The sequence below is a fragment of the Microtus ochrogaster genome, chromosome 8 (assembly GCF_000317375.1).
Source record: "Microtus ochrogaster isolate Prairie Vole_2 chromosome 8, MicOch1.0, whole genome shotgun sequence".
Classification (NCBI taxonomy): domain Eukaryota; kingdom Metazoa; phylum Chordata; class Mammalia; order Rodentia; family Cricetidae; genus Microtus; species Microtus ochrogaster.
The window spans coordinates 88,465,197-88,486,784 of record NC_022015.1 but is presented as its reverse complement, the minus strand read 5'-3'; the positions used below and the strand labels follow the sequence as shown (position 1 = coordinate 88,486,784).

General features: G+C 42.9%; 1 protein-coding gene across 2 annotated transcripts in view; it reads right to left on the bottom strand.

Moving 5' to 3' along the window:
• Positions 1-21,588, bottom strand: part of Grk5 (G protein-coupled receptor kinase 5) — a 205,384-nt gene that overhangs the window by 9,375 nt on the left and 174,421 nt on the right. For both annotated transcript variants that reach the window (XM_005352574.2, XM_013348191.2), the window contains exons 7-12: positions 20,619-20,682; positions 19,591-19,731; positions 15,218-15,408; positions 12,789-12,826; positions 11,200-11,289; positions 1,384-1,592 (exon numbers count right to left, since the gene is read on the bottom strand). In XM_005352574.2, coding sequence (XP_005352631.1) covers positions 1,384-1,592; positions 11,200-11,289; positions 12,789-12,826; positions 15,218-15,408; positions 19,591-19,731; positions 20,619-20,682 — 733 coding nt within the window. The remainder of the gene's footprint in view (positions 1-1,383; positions 1,593-11,199; positions 11,290-12,788; positions 12,827-15,217; positions 15,409-19,590; positions 19,732-20,618; positions 20,683-21,588) is intronic.

Below are 21,588 nucleotides of genomic sequence, written 5' to 3'. Positions count from 1 at the left end.
GATGAGGGTTCAACCCTTTGTTTCTTTTCAGCTACAGACCAGAGTATAAAGCTTAGCCAGCATCTTTCCCAAAGTGGCCACAAGGGGGCAGAAGAGGAATAGCAATGTCCCTAGTTACCGGAAAAGTTCCAGCTCAAACACTGGGGTTGAAGCAGACGGTTGGTGGGGGCGGGTGAAGGTGGTATGTTGGGTGCCTCTGTTTTACTTCATCTGCCTGAGGCACCCTCTGATTGGTTTAATAAACAGACGAATGGCCAATAGCTAGGTAGGTAGGTAGGTAGGTAGGAGGGGTTAAGTGAGACTTGCAGGCAGAGACAGAACTCTGAGAAATAATCTGAGGTGGGAGGTTTGCCAGCCAGACACCAGGAAACCAGATGTAAGATACTGAGGAGAGGTAATGAGCCACATGGCAGAACATAATTAATATAAACAGGTTCATTTAAGTTTTAAAAGCTAGTTGGAAAAAAGTGTAAACAAAAGCTGACAGTGTGAAGAAAGACCAGGTACAGTGGTAGTGGTGTTAGAAGTAGGGGCCATGTTTGCCTCATCTTCTCAGTATGTACATGTCCCTGTTGAGGTCTCCTGAGACCTGCTTCTTAGTATTGCTGCCCCTGACCTAAGACTGTGATACCTCCTCCAACGGCCTTGTCACACCACATAGATAGCTGAAGATGGCATAAACAAGCATCACTGGCAACCGTCTCCCTACACCCTGACCTTTGCTGCCCGTCCCTCTGGTACCCACTCTGTCTGCTGCAATGCTTCTCTGAGGTTGATTAATGGGCTTAGGGTATATTTGTTGCATGCCATTCTTCATCGTGTCTTTTACACATGTCAGGGCAGAGAAACACTTCTTCTTTTGGACTTGATCAGATGGCAAATCCAGTCATTCCCTTCCCATAGCACTATGACACAGAAGTGGCCAGACAGGGGTAGTTGCAGAAAACAGTGATGTGTCTAAGCCCCAACCCAGGCCCTGGGATTAACGTAGGAGTGGGAGATCACCTTTTGGAATTTTCAATTTAGTGTCAGGGGCCTGGTGCACCATAGGAGACATTGTCAACCAGGCTCGCTTTGTTAGAATCCAGAGCTGAGGGAAAAGGAGGTCCAAGTTCAAGAGCAGAAACTTGCTTGTGAACCAGCTTAGGCCATCATCCTCATCCTTTGCTTACTTCTCCACAAAGGATAGACCTTCATGGGTGTTCACTCAATCCCCATTTCTTGTTCATGGGGTAATCCTGCCTAATATGCCAGACTTCCCCTAAGGCATATCTGACATCTCAGTCAGATCAAGGAGCACACGCAATTCTAGTGTAAGGGCTATACCACCCATAGATGTGTATTGATGTACCTGTCCTGTCAGCCTGTCTGAGATGAGCTTACCATGTTGCAGATGGACTTGGCCTCTTCAGAGAACTTGGGGGAGTATACCTCTTCAGTCTCCAGCACCCGGCGATCCACTTCTTCCCGCTTAACCTTCTCCTTGCGGCCTCGAAACGGCGACTGGCCCTCAATCATCTCATAGATAAGACAGCCCAGACCCCAGTAGTCAGGGCTCAGGCCATATCGCTGGTTGTTCAGGACTTCTGGGGCTGAGGACAGAAGGAAGGGAAAAAATGAGGGACAATAGGCAGCAGGATGCAGCCCAAGCACACAGCCGGTGCTGCTCCTCATCTTAGCAGTACCCAAGGGTAATGTATTCTCACAGAAGGACTGAGGTCTTGGACTGGGGCTACCTTCTTTCAAAGCCCCAACTTCAACCCAGCAGGTGTGCAAATACCATTTTGTCTAGAAAGCCTTCCTGGACATGATGCTTCACTGTGCCCAAGAGCTCTGAAGGAGGTTTCAGAACTCTGACTATGGAGCATGGAAATGTGTCCTCAGATAGAATACGCACCACAGTTTTCACTACTTTGTCCCCAGTGACAGGTATGACTTCCACATACAGGATGCACTGCATACATATTTATTTCAATGGAGAAGGGTACCCACCTAAATTAAAGATTCTATTCGATCTACCTGGACTTCTAATAATTTCTTGGGAAATGGGTTTGCTGTTCTAGAGCACCTCAGTTTGATTCCCAGCACCCACATGGCAGCTCAGGACCACAAGTGATTCCATTTTCAGGGGATCCAACAACCTCTTCTGACCTCTATGGGAACTAGGTAGGTACACAGATGGTACACAGACCCATACACATAAAATAATAAAAATAAGAATTTTTAAATCCTTTATTGTATCTTTCCTACCACTCTGAAAAAAATGACACACAGATTCACCACAGAAGCACAAAACAGCTACATGTCTTGAGGCCAGTCAGAATGAAAAGCACACACACACACATGACATGCACCAGTGGACACGTGACAGAGACTGTGTGAGAACAAAGCATTCAGAACTATGTCCAAAAGGAGAGCAATACAAATGTGTAAACAGATTTCCAGGCAGGCACCGAACAAGTGTATCTTTATCTATCTCTTTGCTTATTTCCCCTTATGTCCATTGATCATCCATCCACCCATCCATCAATCCATCTATCTATCATCAATCCACCCACCTACCTATCTATCTATCTATCTATCTATCTATCTATCTATCTATCTATCTATCTATCTATCTATCATCCATCTATCCCCTATCCATCTATTTGCCATAGATCCCTCAGATCTCTCAAATATAACTATCAGAATTCACATGGTCACATATACACATACTCACACAAATATCCCACAGCTTGCCACGTGTTATGTAGTGTGAAAAAGAGCATCTAGTACCAGAGACAGTGTATTGAATCTCACACATCATCTGCAGGTACAGGCCTGGGTAGATGGCAACAGGTCCCTAGCCTAGAGTTTTCAGGGAAACCCTACACCCCAGAGTTACTGGGGATACATATACAAGGAATGTGTAAGGAAGTAAAAAATGTTCCTAATTGGTAGGAGATTCTAAGAGTTTAGCTCCAGGTCTACTCCCAGCATGTTAGTCTTGGAACAGGCTGAGAGGAGGCAGGGTGGTCCTTACTTAGAACTATGCTTGGAAACATGACAGGCTCCTCTAATTTTACAGCTCTTCTTTTAAAAAAAAAAATGCTTGAATTCAGGTAAGTGCCTAACTAGAAATTAAACTTCTTGTGCATATAGCATTAGTGTCCCAGTGCACATATGCAATAGTCTCTGGAACTCTCTGAATAACGTTCTGTGTGTTTTCTGTGAAAACAATCATATGCAAAACTGACTTGTTCTTGGCGATCTCCAGACACTGCTTTGTCTTTTCTCAGGGAGCGATGTGATTTCTCATCACATGCTACTAAAACTGTGCATAATATTTTGGAATATTGCATTGTATTCTTTTAGGTACAAGAAATTATTTCACCTTTGTTTGCATCTTAAAAACTGTTATTTCAGAATACTGGATATAAAAAATAATTTTCTGAAAAAGGAGTTATAAAAAGGTGACAAATTTTGGTGCAAGTTAAAAAAATGCTTTTAAGTTATATATTTTTCTCCTCCCATCCTCCCTCCCCTTCTGCCCTCTCCCACGGTCCCCATGCTCCCAATTTACTCCAGAGATCTTGTCTTTTTCTATTTTCCATGTAGATTAGATCCATGTTTGTAACTCTTAGGATCCTCTCTGTTGTTTAGGTTCTCTGGGATTGGGAATTGTAGGATGGTTTTTCTTTGCTTTATGTCTAAGAGCCACTTATGAGTGAGTACATATGATATTTGTCTTTCTGGGTCTGGGTTACCTCACTCAATAGATCTATCCATTTACCAGCAAATTTAAAAATGTAATTTTTTTCTGCTGTGTAGTACTCCACTGTGTAAATATACCACATTTTCCTTATCCATTCTTCAGTTGAGAGGCATTTAGGTTGTTTCCAGGTTCTTGCTATGACAAACAATGCTACCATGAACATAACTGAGCAACCTTTGGGTATATACTGGTATTGCTGGGTCTTGAAGTAGGTTGACTCTTAATTTTCTGAAAAGTCACCATACTGTTATCCAAATGGGCTGTACCAGTTTACACTCCCACCAGCAATACAGGAGTGTTCCTTTTACCCCACATCCTTTCCAGCATAAGCTGTAATCAGTGCTTTTGATCTCAGCCATTCTTACAGGTGTAAGATGGAATCTCAGAGTTGTTTTGATTTGCATTTCTCTGATGGCTAAGGATGTTGATCATTTCCTGAAGTGTCTTACAGACATTTTAGATTCCTTTGTTGGGAGTTCTCCGTTTAGGTCTATACCTCATTTTTTTATGGATTATTTGTTCTTTTGAGGACCATTTTCTTGAGTTCTTTGTATATTTTGGAGATCTTTGTGTATTTGTTTGATGTGGGGTTGGTGAAGATCTTTTCCCATTTTGTAGGCTGCCGTTTTGTCTTGTTGACCATGTCCTTAGCTTCAAAGAAGCTTTTCAGTTTCAGGAGGTCCCATTTATTAATTGTTGCTCTCAGTGTCTGTGCTACTGGGGTTATATTTAAGAAGTGGTGCCAATGAGTTCAAGCATACTTGTTACTTTCTCTTTTACGAGGTTCAGTGTGGTTGATTCTATGTGGAGGTCTTTGATCCATTTGGACTTGATTTTTGTGCATGGTGATAGATAATGGACCTACTTTCATTCTTCTATATGCTGATATCTAATTATGCCAGCACCATTTGTTGCTTTCTTTCTTCCATTTTATATTTTTTGCTTCTTTGTAAAAAAAAAAAAAAAGGTGTTTGTAGGTGTGTGGATTGATATCTGGGTCTTTGATTTGGTTCCATTGTTCTTCCTGTCTGTTTTTATGCCAAAACCAGGCTGTTTGCAGTACTGTACCTCTGTAGTTGAGTTTGAAGGCAGGACTTGTGATGCCTCCAGAAGTTCCTTTATTGTACAGGATTGTTTTGGTTGTCCTGGGTTTTTTGCTTTTCCATATGAAGTTGAGTATTATTCTTTCTAGGTCTGTAAATAATTTTGCTGGCATTTTGATGGGCATTGCATTGAATCTGCAGAAGTTTTTTTTTTTTTTTGTAAGATTGCCATTTTTACTACGTTAATTCTACCTACCTCTGGAGAAAGTGCTGTCGGAAGCACAGTGGAAAGGGGAAGTCGAGGAGGGAGCTACTTCTGATGGAGACAAGAAAAGGGAAGGAATCACTCCCTGGGCATCTTTCAAAAAGATGGTGACACCAAAGAAGTGGGTCTTAAGACCTTCTGAGAGTGACAAGGAAGAGAAGTGGACAAGGTCAAGAGTGTCATGTTGTCGTCCACAGAGAGCACAGTGTCAGGAATGCTGGGAGAAAGAAGGGTGGAGTCAGAGAGATGCCATGTAGCCCAACCAGAGACAGACGCTGGAACTTTAGCCGGTAAGCCACAGCCATGTGGTTATACACAGATTAACAGAAATAGATTAAATTAAGATGTAAGAGTTAGCCAATAAGAAGTTAGAACTAATGGACTAAGCAGTGATTTAATTAATACAGTTTCTGTGTGATTATTTCGGGTCTAAGCTAGCCGGGGGGCCGGGAACCAACCAGTGGCCTCCCTTCCTCCAACACCTACCCAAGAGTGTGGGAGATCTTTCCATTTTCTGGTGTATTCTTTAATTTTTTTCTTCAAATATTTAAAGTTCTTGTCATAAAGGCATTCTGTTGTAGGAGGCTGCTTATTGGTTCCTAGCTGCTCAGCCCCAAAGTAACCACACAGAAACTGTATTAATTAAATCACTGCTTGGTCAATTACTCAAGCATACTGCTAGCTAGCTCTTACATCTAGAATTAATCTATCTCCATTATTTTATATTTTACCATGAGGCTCGTGGCCTACCAGCAAGCTTCCAGCATATCTGTCTCTGGTGGCAACTGCATGCCTTCTCCTTGACTCTGCCTTCTTTCTCCCAGCATTCAGTTTAGTTTTCCTTGCTTAGCTCTACTTTTCCCTATCTCACAGGCCAAACCAGTTTCTTTATTCATTAACCAATAAACACATAGACAGAACCTCCCACATCATTTCCCCTTTTCTGTTTAAATAAAAAGGAAGGCTTTAACTTTAACATAGTAAAATTACATATAACAAAATAGGTATCAAACAAGAATTATGATTACAATACTTATATCTACTTTATCTTTGATCATAACTAAAAACTATAATTATAACTATCTATTCTTCAACTCCATCAAAGACTCCAGAAGGAGATATTATTACCTAAGTAAACAGAAAGTGCATTGAAAGTGGCTTCCAAAACTCTAGATTTGACAGAGACATCTTGCTGTCTGGACAGTCACCCAAAGTTCTTCTGTATTGTTGGGGCATTCATCTTCAGCCTACAAGCTCATAGTATCTGGCAGACCTTTCCACAAAGCAGTAAATTTCAAAGACAGTTCCACCTATATTTGCAGTTTGTTAGTCACTTTCTTCTGTGTCCTACAGAATGTCTGCCAGGAACCCCGAAGAATGATCTCACCTTTAGGCAAATTTAACAGTCATTTCTCCGTGGATCCTGCATGTCCAGTTCACATAGCATACCATCAAGCAATCCAGGCAAGAGCAGTTTCTTGCCCAAATGGCTAACAAACTCCATGAGGAGCCTCTTCAGTGCCCATCATCTTCTTGAAGTAATTGGTGCTCCCAGGAGCAGATGTGTCTCGTTGTCATGAAAAGTCCTATGTTCTTAAACATTTTAAATGTCATATTCTATAGTCTTTGAAAGGTTTGAAGAATGCTTATCCATCTGAAATACAACTCTGTACATCTAGAAAACCTAACTAAAATGACTACAAGCTTGACTATTATGGATGACTATTAGCCTATATTTCTTAATTATACATTACATTTTTAAATGAGCTGCACAAACACAATACCTTAAGAACAGAAATATATATAGTTTTCCCTGCCTAGCTCTACTCTACTCTATCACACAGGCCAAGTCAGCTTCTTTATTCATTAGCCAATAAAAGATACACATAGAAGGACCTCCCACATCAGTTTCCTCTTGCTTGTTTAGAGTGAGTGACTCCAAGATATTTTGTGCTATTGTGGCTATTGTGAAGGGTTGTGGTTCTCTGATTTCTTTCTCAGCTCATTTATCATCTGTGTATAGGAGGACTATTGATTTTTTTTCAAGTTAATCCTGTTTCCTGCTACATTACTGAAAGTGTTTATGAGCTGTAGAAGTTCCTTGGTAGAATTTTTGGGGTCACTTATGTAAACTATCATATCATCAGCAAATAGTGAGAGTTTGACTTATTTTCCAATTTGTATCCCCATGTTCTCCTTTTGTTGTCTTATTGCTCTAGCTAGAACCTCAAGAACTACATTGAATAGATATGGTGAGAGTGGGCAACCTTGCCTTGTTCCTGATTTTAGTGGGATCACTTTGAGTTTCTCTCCATCTGGTTTGATATTGGCTGTAGGCTTACGTATATTGCCTTTATTATGTTTAGGTATGTTCCTTGTATCCCTGCTTTCTCCAAGACCTTTATCATGAAGGGATGTTGCATTTTGTCAAATGTTTCTTCAGCATCTAATGAGAAGATCATTTTTTTTCAGTTTATATGGTGGATCACATTGATTGATTTTCATATGTTTAACTATCCCTGCATCTCTGGGATGAAGGAGACATGGTCATGTTGGATGATTTTTCTGATGTGTTCTTGGATATGGATTGCCAGTATTTTATTGAGTATTTTTGCATCAATGTTCATGAGTAAGATTGGTCTGTAATTCTCTTTCTTGGTAATGTCTTTGTGTGGTTTGGATATCAGGGTAATTATAGCCTCATAAAAAGTTTGGCAATGATCCTTCTGTTTCTATTGTGTGGAACAATTTGAGGAGTGCTGGTATTCTTTGAAAATCTTGTAGAATTCTGTGCTGAAACCAGCTGGCCCTGGGCTTTTTTTGGTTGGGAGATTTTTGATGCATGTTTCTATCTTTAGCAGTTATAGTTTGTTTAATGTGCTTATCTGGTCTTGATTTAATTTTCGTAAGTGATATTTATCCAGAAAATTGTCCATTTCCTTTAAGTTGTTTAATTTTGTGGAGTACAGGTTTTTGAAGTATGACCTGATGATTCTCTGGATTTCTTCCATGTCTGTTGTTATATCTGATTTTCTGATTTTGTTAATTTGGATATTCTCTCTCTGCCTTTTGATTACTTTGGATAAAAGTTTGTCTCTTTTATTGATTTTTCTCAAAGAATGAACTTTGTCTCATTCTTTGTATTGCTTTCTTTGTTTCTATATTGTGATTTCAGCTCTCAATTTGATTATTTCCTTCTGTCTAGTCTTCCTGGATGAATTTGTTTCTTTTTGTTCTACAGTTTCTAGGTGTTCTGTTAACTCACTAGTGTTGGGTTTTTCCAGCTTCTTTTATATAGGCATCTAGTGTTATGAACTTTTCTCTTAACACTGCTTTCATTGTGTCCCATAAATTCAGGTTATGTTGTGTGGTCATTTTTCTTGAATTTTAGCAAGTCTTTAATTTCTTCCTTTATTTCTTCCCTGAACCATTGATGATTCAGATGAGCATTGTTTAATTTCCATGTGTTTGTGGACTTTCAGGAATTAGTGTTGCTGTTGAATTCTAATTTTAAGCCATGGTGATCCGATAAAATACATGGCATTATTCCAATTTTTTTAATCTGTTAAGGTTTGTTTTGTTACCTAGTATGTGCTTAGTTTTTTTGAGAGGGTTCCATGAGGTTCTGAGAAGAAGGTATATTCTTTTATGTTTGAACAGAATGTTCTATAGATGTCTGTTAAGTCCATTTGAGTCATATCTGTTAGTTCCCCTATTTCTCTGTTGATTTTTTTGTCTGACAGACCTGTCCAGTGGTGAGAGTGAGGTATTAAAATCTCCCACTATTAGTGTGTGGAGTTTAATATATAATTTAAACTTTATAAATGTTCCTTTTACTTATGAGAGTACCCTTGTATTTGGGGCATAGATGTTCAGTACTGAGATTTCCTCTTGAAGGATTTTTCCTGTGACTAATATGAAATGTCCTTCGTTGTCTCTTTTGATTGATTTTAGTTTGAAGTCTATTTTGTCAGATATTAGGATAGCTAACCATCTTGCTTCTTAGGTCCATTTGATTGGAAAAATTTTTCCCAACCCTTTACTCTGACGCAATGTCTGTCTTTAAGGTTGAGGTATGTCTCTTGTATGCAGCAGAAGGATGGATTCGGTTTTTGTATCCAAACTGTTAGCCTGTGTCTCTTTATAGGTGAGTTGAGTCCATTTATATTAAGGGATATTAATGACCAGTGATTGCTAATTCCTGTTATTTTAGTTTTCGTTGTTGGTGATGTTATTGTGTGTATTTTTCCATTTTGGGGGATTTGCTGCTGTGAGATCTTCTAATGTCTATGTTTTTGTGGATGTAGTCAACTTCTTTGGGTTGGAGTTTTCCTTCTCGTACTTTGTGTAGGCTGGGTTCATTGCTAGGTATTGGTTAAATCTGGTTCTGTCATGGAATATCTTGTTTTATCCATCTATAGTGATTGAAAGTTTTGCTGGGTATAGTAGTCTGGGCTGGCATCCATGGTCTCTTAATGTCTGCATAACACTTGACCACAACTTTCTGGCTTTTACGGTTTCCAATGAGAAGTCAGGTATAATTCTGATAGGTCTGCCTTTATATGTTACTTGTCCTTTTTCCTTTGTATCTCTTAATATTCTTTCTTGATTCAATATGTTTAGTGTTTTGATTATTATGTAGCAAGGGGACTTTTTTTTTATCCAGTCTATTTGGTGTTCTGTAAGCTTCTTGTATCTTTCTTTAGGCTGGGAAAATTTTTCTGCTATGATTTTTATCGAATATATTTTCTGTGCTTTTGAGTTTGACTTCTTCTCCTTCTTCTATCACTATTATTCTTAGGTTTAATCTTTTCATGGTGTCCCATATTTCCTGAATATTTTGTGTTAAGCTTTTATTAGATTTAATGTTTTATTTGACTGATGAGTTTATTTCCTCTATTGTATCTTCAGTGCTGGAGATTCTCTCTGCCATATCTTGTATTCTGCTGTTAATGCTTGCATTTGTAGTTCCTGATTGTTTTGCAATAATTTCTGTTTCTATAATTCCCTCAGTTTGTGTTTCCTTTATTGTCTCTATTTTGATTTTCAAGTCTTGAATAGTTTCTTTCATCTGTCTGATTGCTTTTTCTTGGTTTTCTTTAAGGGATTTGTTGATTTTTTTTCCAATTTTTTGTCTTTTCCTTCATTTCTTTGAGGGAAATTTTCATTTCCTCCTTAAGGGACTGAAACATTCTCCTAAAGTTATCTTTTAGGTCATTTTCTTCTGCTTTATTTATATTTGGTTGTTCAAGTCTTGCTGCTGTAGGGCCACTAGTTTTTATTAGTGTAGTGTTGTTCTTTGTGGTGTTGAGTGTGTTTTTACCTTGTCTACCCTTCTTTTTCTGATTGGTGTAATTAGGGTTGTGTCTCTGATGATCAATCTTTCAGGTGCCAGTGGATCCAAGGCTCTGATGGATGCCCCTCGTGGTAAAATCAGGGTCACCGTTCCAGTCACTCCAGAGGTTGCTCTGCAATCCCAGGTGTTATTAGGGCTTGTTCCCACAGAGATTGCTGGCTCTGACCTGTTCCCACTGAGGTCATTGCCTTGGGTCTGCTCTGGCAGAGGTTGCTGGCTCAGGCCTGCTCCCTTGGAGGTTGCCAATTCATGCCCACCGGGTCTGCAGAGGTCTCTGGCTTGGGCCTGTTCCCTCAGCTGCCCCACCTGTTCCTGTGAAGGTCATTGCCTCAGGCCTGCTCCAGCTGAGGTCTCTGGCTCAGGCCTGCCCGCCTCATGGTTGCTCCCTTGTACCTGCTCCTGTGGTGGTCCCAGAGCTCTTCTTAGTGGCCACATTCTTCTCAGAGGTCTCCCCAAAGAATATCTACCTGATACCTATTCTAGGTAGGTCCTTCTTCAACAACAGCTCCCCTAGAAATGCTAGTGCCAGGCTCTGGTCCCAATCCCCAGGATGACTTGTCTTTGAGACTTAGGTTGGCTGGTGGTAGGGGGTTACAGAGAGCTCAGTTTAGGTTACACCTTGGGTCCCACTGGCCTACCCCACCTGATTGGGCCTCCTACCAAGCATCCCTATGGAAAATCAGTACAATACTTTTAAACAGCAAAACAAAAAGAGACAAGAGGACTTTTAATTGATGGCCTTGGGGAGGCTCAGTTGTAATGGGCACAAAGTATTACTCACCCATGTAACCAACAGTGCCCACACGGCCACGAATAAGGTCTCCTTCAGGGATCTTCACGGCTAGTCCCAGGTCTGAGATCCGAATGTGGCCTGTTGGGGACAGCAGGGTCAATGGGTTCATAGTCACATGAACACACTGGTCAAGGACATAGACACACAAGGACTCTGCACAATGAAGATGTGACCTCGGCCTGCTCTTACAAGGTAACCCTGTGACCTTGGGAGACTATAGGTGAGATGTGTAGAAATTGTACATAATGAGGGAAACATTGATAAAAATGAGAAGGATGTTTGGACAAGGCTAGTCACTGACTGACCTATCACATTTAATGTCCCAATAGGCTTTCTGGAAGGCTGAGGTCACAGAATAAAATATCCTGGCTGACTCTCAGATTGCTTCACAGGAAAAATATGAAGTTCTTGACATTTTGCAACAATTTGCTTAAGGGGAAAAATTATAAAGCAATTTGAGAAGCCACTCCCTGTCTTCCTGATTGGTCATTGGAGTTTGTTTGTTTTCTTCAAAGATATGGAGAAATGAGAAGAGTAAGATCTGACCTGGAATCTGAGTTCAGAGTCCAAACTGGCCCCCAAGGCCCAGGCAGCACTGCCTACCTCTACCTATGCAGAATCATGGATTATATTTCACACTCAGGAAGGAGCACATGCCCTTGTCCATAAATGCCTGTCAGGCCTGAGTATCTCAGATGGCCTCCAGCTCTGTGGTCTCTTACAGGAAAGGGGAAGAGAGCCCCTGTGGGACTTCAGTGTGAGTAGTTCAGAGAATGCACTGTGGCCTGGACCTCTTGGAGGATCCTGTGCTCCTTGTTTCTCTACACACAGCTCTCTCCAAGTCACCAAACTGGGAAGGAGGAGGGGGAGCCCAGGAACATGCAGGAGACTTGGCAGTATCTTTGTCATGCTCAGGCTGGCCTAAGTCTCAGGCTTATTATATGTAAGATGGATACTTGGATGCCACCTGTCCCTCTGTGGCAGGAATAACTAGGAAAACCTAGTTAGGTACATGAGAAACTACTCTATAGGTATGAGGGATTGAACTGCATGAGGGAATACTACCCACTTGCTTATACCCAAGGGCAAGTACAATGAGAGGTCACAGCTAATGACATGTTCACAGCTGGCTGGAGTCAGCAGGCTGTTTTCTGGGGGCCATCATGTAGTACCCTCACTACACAGTCCTCTTCACAGTGTCCATCACAGTCCTGATGTTTCTGCTTCACAAACAGGACAAGGAGCAGGACAAGTGTCATGGATGTCCAGCACTACCCAAAACCTCCAAATCTTTGCTTCTTTGCTTTTGGTCATCACTCTCTGTCACTGACACTGGCTCTGATGTCAGAGTCCGCTGAGCTACACTATTTCACAAAGAAGGATCCTTCCTCAAGCCCAGGAGTAAGAAGCAGTAATGGGGTCTTCTGCCCTATGGACCCCCAACCCTTTCCATGGTCCTGGTCTAACCAGGCCCTCCATTCCTGAGAGTGTCTGCAGGCCCTTGCTCTGGGTAACTTGAAACATTAGCCTCAGACACTGTAACGGAAAAGGCCCCCATCTTCCAGTCCCTGACTTACCATAATCATCCAGCAGGATATTCTCTGGTTTCAGATCTCTGCAGGGTGAAAACAATAGGCATCTGAGCATGGCCATTCCATGCAGCAAAGACACATTGCATCTGAGCTGATCCTCTGGTGTCAAACAGGCCCAGGGGCCACAAGATGTCTGCCTCCCACCTCTGGGTTGAGATAGTCTTGTCTCTATGGGTCAAGACCATTGTCAGATCATTTCTCTCCTCCCAGCAATTTAACACAAATGCTGAAGTTTGCCTTTGGCTTCTTCTCTTTCCTACAGAGTAACTAGGAGGTTAGAAAAGGCCAATTCTAGTGTCTATCCTCACACAGGTGGTCCATGGGGCAGAGGACACTGGCTAGTATGGCTAGAGACTTGCTGGAGGGCTGGGAAGACATGATATCACAGAATACCCTGTAGGCAGAGCAGGTCCTAGTAACAAACAAAGAGAAGTCACCAAGACCAGAGCACCATTAGGAAGAAAGCTGTATAGTGAAGATGGGCCAGAGGAGAGATGCCTATGGAAGAGGTCCCAGGAGGCTGGCTTATCTCCTAAATCCTACTGTGTCAAAGCCCAGGATTAAGCTCAGGCAGAAGCCACAGCTGCTATTGGTGCTGTTTCATCTTATCCATAATGTCTCAATTCACTGACAGGATCTTGCTTATAAAGAATAACTTCTGCCTTCCCAGAGAGGGGAACAGACAGAAGACTGGATATCCCAGCGAAAGCTGGGTGAAGTTGTAGCTTAGATTGGGATCCTAGGGCTGACAAAACTGGCATCTGGACGGAGGCTCCAGTTCTGCACCAGCCAACTTTGTTTAACTGACGGCAGTTGTTCTTGCAGGAAGACTACCCAAATCCTGGGCAGTCCCACCAAAGGAGATGGGTATTGCGTACCCTTCTTTATTACAGACCAGCTTTGTTGCCTTTTATTAATTACATGGGTTTCTTTTGATGTGCTGACATTTCCAAGGAAAGGTAAAAACTCTCAACTCAAGAAACCAGTGGCAATGGGTTGCAAACAACAGATTGCCACGAACCACGGGACAGGATCAAATTCACAGGCAATCTAGAGCAGGTAGAACAAGAAGGAATACCTTACTTATGTCAGTGGTTCTCAATTTGTGAGTTGCAACCCCCTTGGTATAGAATGACCCTCTGAAAGAAGAGGTAGCCGAAGACCATCAGAAAACATATATATATATATATATATACGTATATATATATATATACGTATATATATATATATTTACATTATGATTTATAACAGCATAACTACACTTAGGAAGCAGCAACAAAAAATAATTTTATGATTGGGGTCACTACAATATGAGGAACTGTATTAAAAGGTCGCAGCATTAGGAAGGTTGGGAATCAGTGCCTTAGGTCTTTGCTGCTCTAGAGGAAGGGAATTTGGGACTCTAGAGTCTGTCCCCCCATATCCCACAACACTTTTAAGTGAAAGGCAATTAAAGAGGTTCTTTTAGCTCTTAGGGTAACTCTTCTGACTTCTTACTATAATAAAAAACAAAACAGAATTACAGGCAGGGGCTACCATTTGGGTAAGGAGCTCTCAGGAACATTCTTTATTGCTTCTAAAATCCTCTTGGGTTCCAAAGACAATCTTTACCCAGAAATCCCCTGTAAAGACATGAACTGAGTGTGTGGGTGCCTGGGTGTCTGTGAGGACTGACAGTATCCCATATGCTGGCAGTGTCCGGGGTAGAGCTCCTATCATCAGTCCTTAACTTTCAGGAACTTATCACAGGTTTTTTTTTTAAAGACACATGGTGGTGGAAATCAATTTGCTATAAAAACTAGATTACAGTGGGTCCCTTGAGAAATGTAATGCAGCTGGCCAATATCAAAACATCAGTCCCTTCTTCTGAACACATAAGGAAATAATTCAGTATTTGCTCAAAATGCAGAAGGGAAGACAGAAGAAATGGCTCAGTGGTTGAGAGTACTTAAAACTCTTCAAAAAGCACCAGAGTTTGGCTTCCAGCATCCATATCAAAATGGTTCACAATCACCTGTAATCCCAGCTCCAAGGGAGCCACTGCCCCTTCTGGACTCAGCAGGCACTGATACAGACAAACTCACAAACACACATAAATTAAAAAAAAAATAAAATAAAAATCTTTTTTAAAAGTACAGGAGAGGCAACGGAGTCTGTCAAAATCCTGTGCACTAGGGGGAGACCATGAAGTGCTGTTCACCGTGAGAAGCATCTTGGTATGGGGCTCTATAGAGTCCAGGCCATTGTGATGTTAAGGTGTGGGGGAGGTGAAAGTTAGAACAGGCTCAAGGTTGAGTGGGGCAGGTCATGTGGCAATGTGATACCATTAGACAGTGACTCTTCCCATATCTTACTGGGACTGATTCAAGGATCCACTGAGCATCCCTGGGCCATACTCTAGGAGCACCGCTCACCTGTAGACAGTGTTCTCACGGTGTAAGTCTTCCAGGCCACAGAGGATCTCAGCTGCATAAAACAAGGCTCGCTCTTCTTCAAAGCCAGGGTTCCCCATGTTGTAGATGTGAAACTTCAGATCACCCCCATTCATGATGGTCAGGACCAAGCACAGCGCATCTTTGGTCTCATAGGCATAGGCCAGGTTGACCTGTGAACACAAGAGCAAAACTATAATGCGGTCACAGCAGCTGTCACTGACTAATATTGCCTTCTCTTGGATCATTAACACTAGGAGGAGAGGGGAGTGGAAGGGACAAAGCAGCTCATACCCTGTGCCCGGTTCTCCCCTCGCTGACCCTGCCAGCTTTCCCTCACAGCCAGCAAAGAACTCATGCTCAGATCTTCTGACAAGCAGCTCAAAGTAAAGGGCTTACAGCTTCCAAACTACAAAACATGTGCAGACATTAGTTTGTTAAACCGGATGTTGCCTAGTTGGCTGGCCAGAAAAGCAAAGCATAGTGGCCCTTTATGCTGTAGGAGGGGCAGTAAAACTTTGGAGCAGTAAGGGCCTGACAAAAAAAATCTTCTATGAAAGATATGTCAACAGATGTGGATCTGGTGGATTCCAGATACCTACGATGTAGAGAATGAGGCAGGTAGTGCTGGGTTAAGGCACCTTACACTATGCTGTCGTCTTCACTTTGGGAATTTGTACAAATGAAATCGGCCACTGATGGCCAGGCTGAGGATAGGATGTAAACATCAGGAAGAATAGGAGTTATTTCTGAGGAAAGGAGACAATCTGATAGTAGAGGTGGCTGGAGCTGACCCTCTTCCCTCTACATCTGCCCAGGTAAGCCCCAGGAAGGCTCCACGAGGAGTGTCATAGTTTGAGTGAATATTCTCTAAAGGGCCACATGTTCAAGAACTAGGACCCACAGCGGTGCTACTAGAAGAGAGGACCTTAGGTCATTGGGGGTGTCCTAGAATGGGACTGTGAGACCTGACAACCTCTTGTCTCTCAATTCTACTAGGAGAGGAGAGGAGAAGACCTTAGGTCATTGGGGGTGTCCTAGAAGGGGACTGTGAGACCTGATGACCTCTTGTCTCTCAATTCTACTAGGAGAGGAGAGGAGAGGAGAGGAGAGGACCTTAGGTCTTTGGGGGTGTCCTAGAAGGGGACTGTGAGACCTGATGACCTCTTGTCTCTCAATTCTACTTTGCTTATGGTGTAAATCCTACAACAGGGCTACTTGATGTTGGATAGGAAGCTCCAGAATTGGGAGCCAAAATAAATCACTGTTTTTCATTAGTTAAATGTCTCAGGTATTTTGTTATAGGGACAAAAGTTGACACCAAGTATTATTGTGAGAACTCTCTGCCACGGTAGTGGATGGAACCCACTTAAAGAAGATGGAGCCATCAAAACCAATGGACCTTGAAGATGTGCCAGCCCAGGCTTGTCAGTCATACCATGCTTTTCAGAGTAGGACCCACCAGCACCCCTGTCACAGATAAGGGTTGCACTGAGCAGCATCAAGATGCCACAGGCAGGGTCTGTGCTGATGCCCATGGCACCTGATAACATTGGCCATGCCGATGCCAGGGGTCTGGGCTGCCACCTGGAACCATGCCAATTTGGGTGGCCTGCATTGCCAACTGAGGCCATAGTGACATCCAGTCCTCGGCTGCTACCAAAAACTATGTCTGGGTCCATGGTCCTACCACAGCCAGGGTCTGTGTTGATGTTCATGGCACATAGTAACACCAAAGTTCACATAGACGTCCAGGACTAGGCCACAACCCATAGCAATGTTGGTGTCTGAGGACTATGCTGCCAGTGGGACCATGCTGATCTGGGTGGCCTATGCTGTCACACAAGGCCATGGTGTTGTCTGGGCCCAGGATGATGCTTATGGCATGTCTGGGTCCATGGCCCAGCAGCAGTAAGGGTCTAAGTTGATGTCCATGGCTCCTGTTACCACCAAGGGCTATGCGGAAGCCCAGGGTCTGGATAGCCATTGAAACCACGTTGGTGTCCGAGGGCCTTGCTGCCACTGGGTCCATATTGATCTAAGTGGCCTATGCTGCCACCAGGGCAGTGGTGATGTCCGGGAATGAACTGCTGCTGATGGCCATGTCTGGGTCTGTGATGATAGCTTATGCTGGAGAGGATGTGGAGTAAGGGTCATCCATTGTTGGTGGGAATGAAAACTTGTGCAACCACTTTGGAAATCAGTGTGGTAGTTTCTCAGAAAATTGGGAGTCAACCTACTTCAAGATCTAGCAATACCACTCTTGGGAATATACCCAAGAGATGCCCAACCATACTACAAAAGCATTTGTTCAACTATGTTCATAGCAGCATTAGTTGTAATAGTCAGAACTTGGAAACAACCTAGATGCCCCTCAATGGAAGAATGGATAAAGAAAGTGTGGAATATATACATATTAGAGTACTACTCAGCGGTGAAAAACAATGACATCTCGAATTTTGCATACAAATAGATGGAAGTAGAAAACACTATCCTGAGTGAGATAACCCAGACCCAAAAATACAAATATGGCATGTACTCACTCATTAGTGGATTCTAGCCATAAACAAAGGACATTGAGCCTATAGTTCATGAGAAGCTAAGTAATAAGGTGAACCCAAAGAAAAACATATATAGATCCACCTGGAAATTGGAAGCAGACAAGATTGCCTGACAAAATTTGGGAACAAGGGGGCAAGGGGTAGAAGGAAGAGAAGAAAGGGAAGTGGAGAGGAGAAGGGGAATATTGGGGAAAGCTTGAGGGAAAAGAATAGTTGAGATGGAGGAAGGACAGATATGAGAGAAAGGAAAGAGATATCTTAATTGAGGGAGCCATTTTGGGGTTAGATCTAGAAAAATTCCCAGAATCCACAAGGATGACCCCAGCTAAGACCCTAAGCAATAGAGGAGAGGGTACCTGAACTGGTTTTGCCCTGTAGTAAAACTGATGATTATCTTATATATCACCATAGAATCTTCGTCTAACAACAGATGGAAACAGAGGTAGAGACCCACATTGGAGCACTGGACTGAGCACCCAAGGTCCAGTTGAAGAGTGGAAGGATAGAGAGTATGAGCAAGGAAGTCAGGACCATAAGGGGTTCACCCACTGAGACAGTGTGCCTGAGCTAATGGGAGCTCACCAACTCCAAATGGACTGGGAATGAACAAGCATGAGATCAAACTAGTACCTCTGAATGTGGTTGACAGTTGGGGCAGACTGAGGGGCCACTGACAATGGCACTGGGATTTGTCTCTACTTCATGTACTGACTTTTTGGGATCCTATTCTCTTTGAATGTATACCTTGCTCAACCTGGTTGTAGTGGGGAGGGCCTTGGACTTTCCATAGGGCAGAGTGCCTTGCCCTCTCTTAAGACTGGAGTGGGATGGGGGGGTGTGTGGAGGGAGTGGGAAGGGACTGGGAGGGGAGGAAGTGGGAATTTGGATTGGTATTTTTAAAAGTAATAAAAAAAAGAAACAAAACAAAAAACCCAAAGCAGAGATGAATAGTTTTGTTTTGTTTTGTTTTGTTTTTTAAGGGAATGGCTAAGCTGTTGGTCTAGACAGAGGAGAAAAAAATCAACTTCAGGGTAAAAACTATCATAGTATAATATGTATAGGATAGTCTTGTTAGCTAAAAAATAATAAAGCCTATATATGAATAAAGTATGCATGGAATGATTACCCCTAGAGGGAGTTATTTGTATTTATTGTATATCTTTCTGTGCCACTTGAATTTTACCTCTCACATATTTTAGTTTTTATAATAACATGTGGAAGAAACATTTAGAGCTTACCAAATACCCATATACCTCCATACTCCCCAGCCTCTTCTGCCTCATCCTGAGATGACCAGCTGTGACCAGCGGAAGCATGGAATACTAATCATGCAGGGATAGTGAAAGGGCCCAACAGAGACCCCTCAGCATTCTTTCCTGGCTTTGGTTAGGGTAGTCAGTAAGTGAAGAGGGTGGGTCAATCTGACTGGACTTGATGTGGCTGAAAGATAAGCTTTTGTTGTGTCTAGCTAATTAAAGTTAGGGCTAATTTATTACTTGGGCAGAGTCTTGTCTAGACTGACCTGAAGGCATACAAACAAAATAGCACCTCTCTAGGAAACTCCACCAGGATGGTCTCCACCACAGTAAAACCAGGCATCCATAGAACCCAGAGATCCTTGTCTGAGTCGATAGTAATCTTGTTTTGTTCACTGAGGGGTGTATAAGGTGGCCTTGGAGAACAGGGATCTCAGAAGTGGGGACTTGCTGCATTGGAGGACCATCATTCCTAGCAAGGGAAGGAAGTCCCAGTCACCACAAAGAGTGGGCCTGTGGCTGGGCCCTGAACACTCACCACAAACTGGCTGTTGACTTTCTCAAGAATCTGCTTCTCATTGAGTGCCATGGACTCTCCTTTCCTCTTTTTGATCCTCTTCTTCTCTAAGCGTTTGCAAGCATACATTTTACCTGTGGCCCGAACCTGGCAGGCACAGACCTGCGGTAGAAGCAGACACTAAGGTCACAGGATACTAAAATGGTTTACCCAACTCCAAGGCCAGGATGTCAGGTCTCTGGAGCTGGAGCTGGTGGGTCCAAACCCAGCAGGTGTGACCTGTGATTGTTGGAGTTCAGGACATCTGGCTCTGTACCCAGTGCTGCCTGAACTCTGTCTTCATGAACTAGCTCTAAGACGCCTCCTCCCCTGAGAAGGCTCCTGGCCTTGAAGGTACTGAAATGACCACAGCATAAAGTCAGGTGACTGGCTGAGGCTTCAAGTGCTACCCCTGATCCCCACATCAGGAACAAGTGAATTTTTTCCTGCCAGCTAGAAGAGCTTGTTTTGGGAGTACAGTGAAAGAAGACCTTCACGAACCCTAACTTTACAACTCAGAGAAATGGGAAGAGCATTGAGAGTTTAACACCAGTTCTTTCTTTACTGGTTGTATGACCTTGCCTAAGTCACCAGTCTTTTCTGAACAGTTTTCCTTGGCTCCAAAATGGAAACAAGGCTGACCTCAAATATTGAGAAGACCACATAGTATTATTAAATCTCTATTCCTGAAACAAGATATACTAGCATTGGCCAAGGTTGTTCAGTGCCTTCATACATCCTCAAACACAACCCAGGGGACCCATCCTTTCCTTGAAGCTCCCATTTGAGGTTGTGGAAAGAACCTCCACTTCACCTGCCCTCACAGGGCAGTGAAGGGTCTTGTTACTCTCCTTTCTCTCTCACAAATAAGTCCGCGCCAAGGCCAGACCCCTTGCTACCAGACCTCTCTGCTAGCAGAGGGCTAGGGCAGAACAAGAAGATTCTTCTGAAAGCACTACTGATCTGAAAGGGAGCAGAGGCCAGACCCTTTAATGAAGATTTTCACTCACCTCTCCAAAGCCACCTTTGCCCAGCACCCGGTACTGCCGGAAAGTATTTTTGGTCACTGGTTGCCTGAAAAATATCAAGAATCTGACACTGATATCCTGAAGGTAAGATTTAAGACCCATAAAAAAACAGATAAGGTGGCTGGCAAGGAACAAGCCAAGGACATGCAATGCCTTCCTCTGAGGCTGTACTAGAGACTCAGACCTTTGGCTCCGGATCCTGGGCAGCTAGGGGCTGAGCCACCCTGGCTTGCTTAGAAGGACAGAGAGAAGGTTTGGAAGAATAAGCCCATAGGGCTTAACCAAGTTGAGTCAGAACTTCTCTATGGAGGAACTCAGTGCAGCCCACGCAACTAAAGGCTCCCTAGTTGCTGCCCTTCCACTGACAACATCCCTTTGCTCTCTCTCAAACTTACAGTCTGTGGCCAGACCTAAAAGGGAACTCTGCTTCATATGGTGTGTGTGTGTGTGTGTGTGTGTGTGTGTGTGTGTGTGTGTGTGTGTGTGGCAGAGACCACAAAGGAACATACAGATCTCCCCACACCTGTAGAGCTCAGTTTGTCCAGCAGGTGCCCATACTTGCTATTCGAGTGCACCTTGCTTAGAGCAAATGTTGCTGGTTATAGGTCTGTTCCAGATACTCTGTGATTGTCAGCTCTTAAACTTTCCTTCACAGGGACTGCTTTGCTATATTTCCATCCATCCAGGACACTAGAATACCATGAATGGCCAAAGAAGTGGTGATAAAATACCCATCATTTTCTGTCTTCAGCTTCCCAGTTCCCAAATAGATGACAAAAAAATAATCTAGCTTTTGCCAAGAACTCCAGGGTGAAAAGCTTGTTTTTATCCCTGTCCTGGTTGGAAAGGACTTATCAATGTAACATGGGAAACCACCTCTTGGAGCACAAGGGCTATTCTCTCTCTCTCTCTCTCTCTCTCTCTCTCTCTCTCTCTCTCTCTCTCTCTCTCT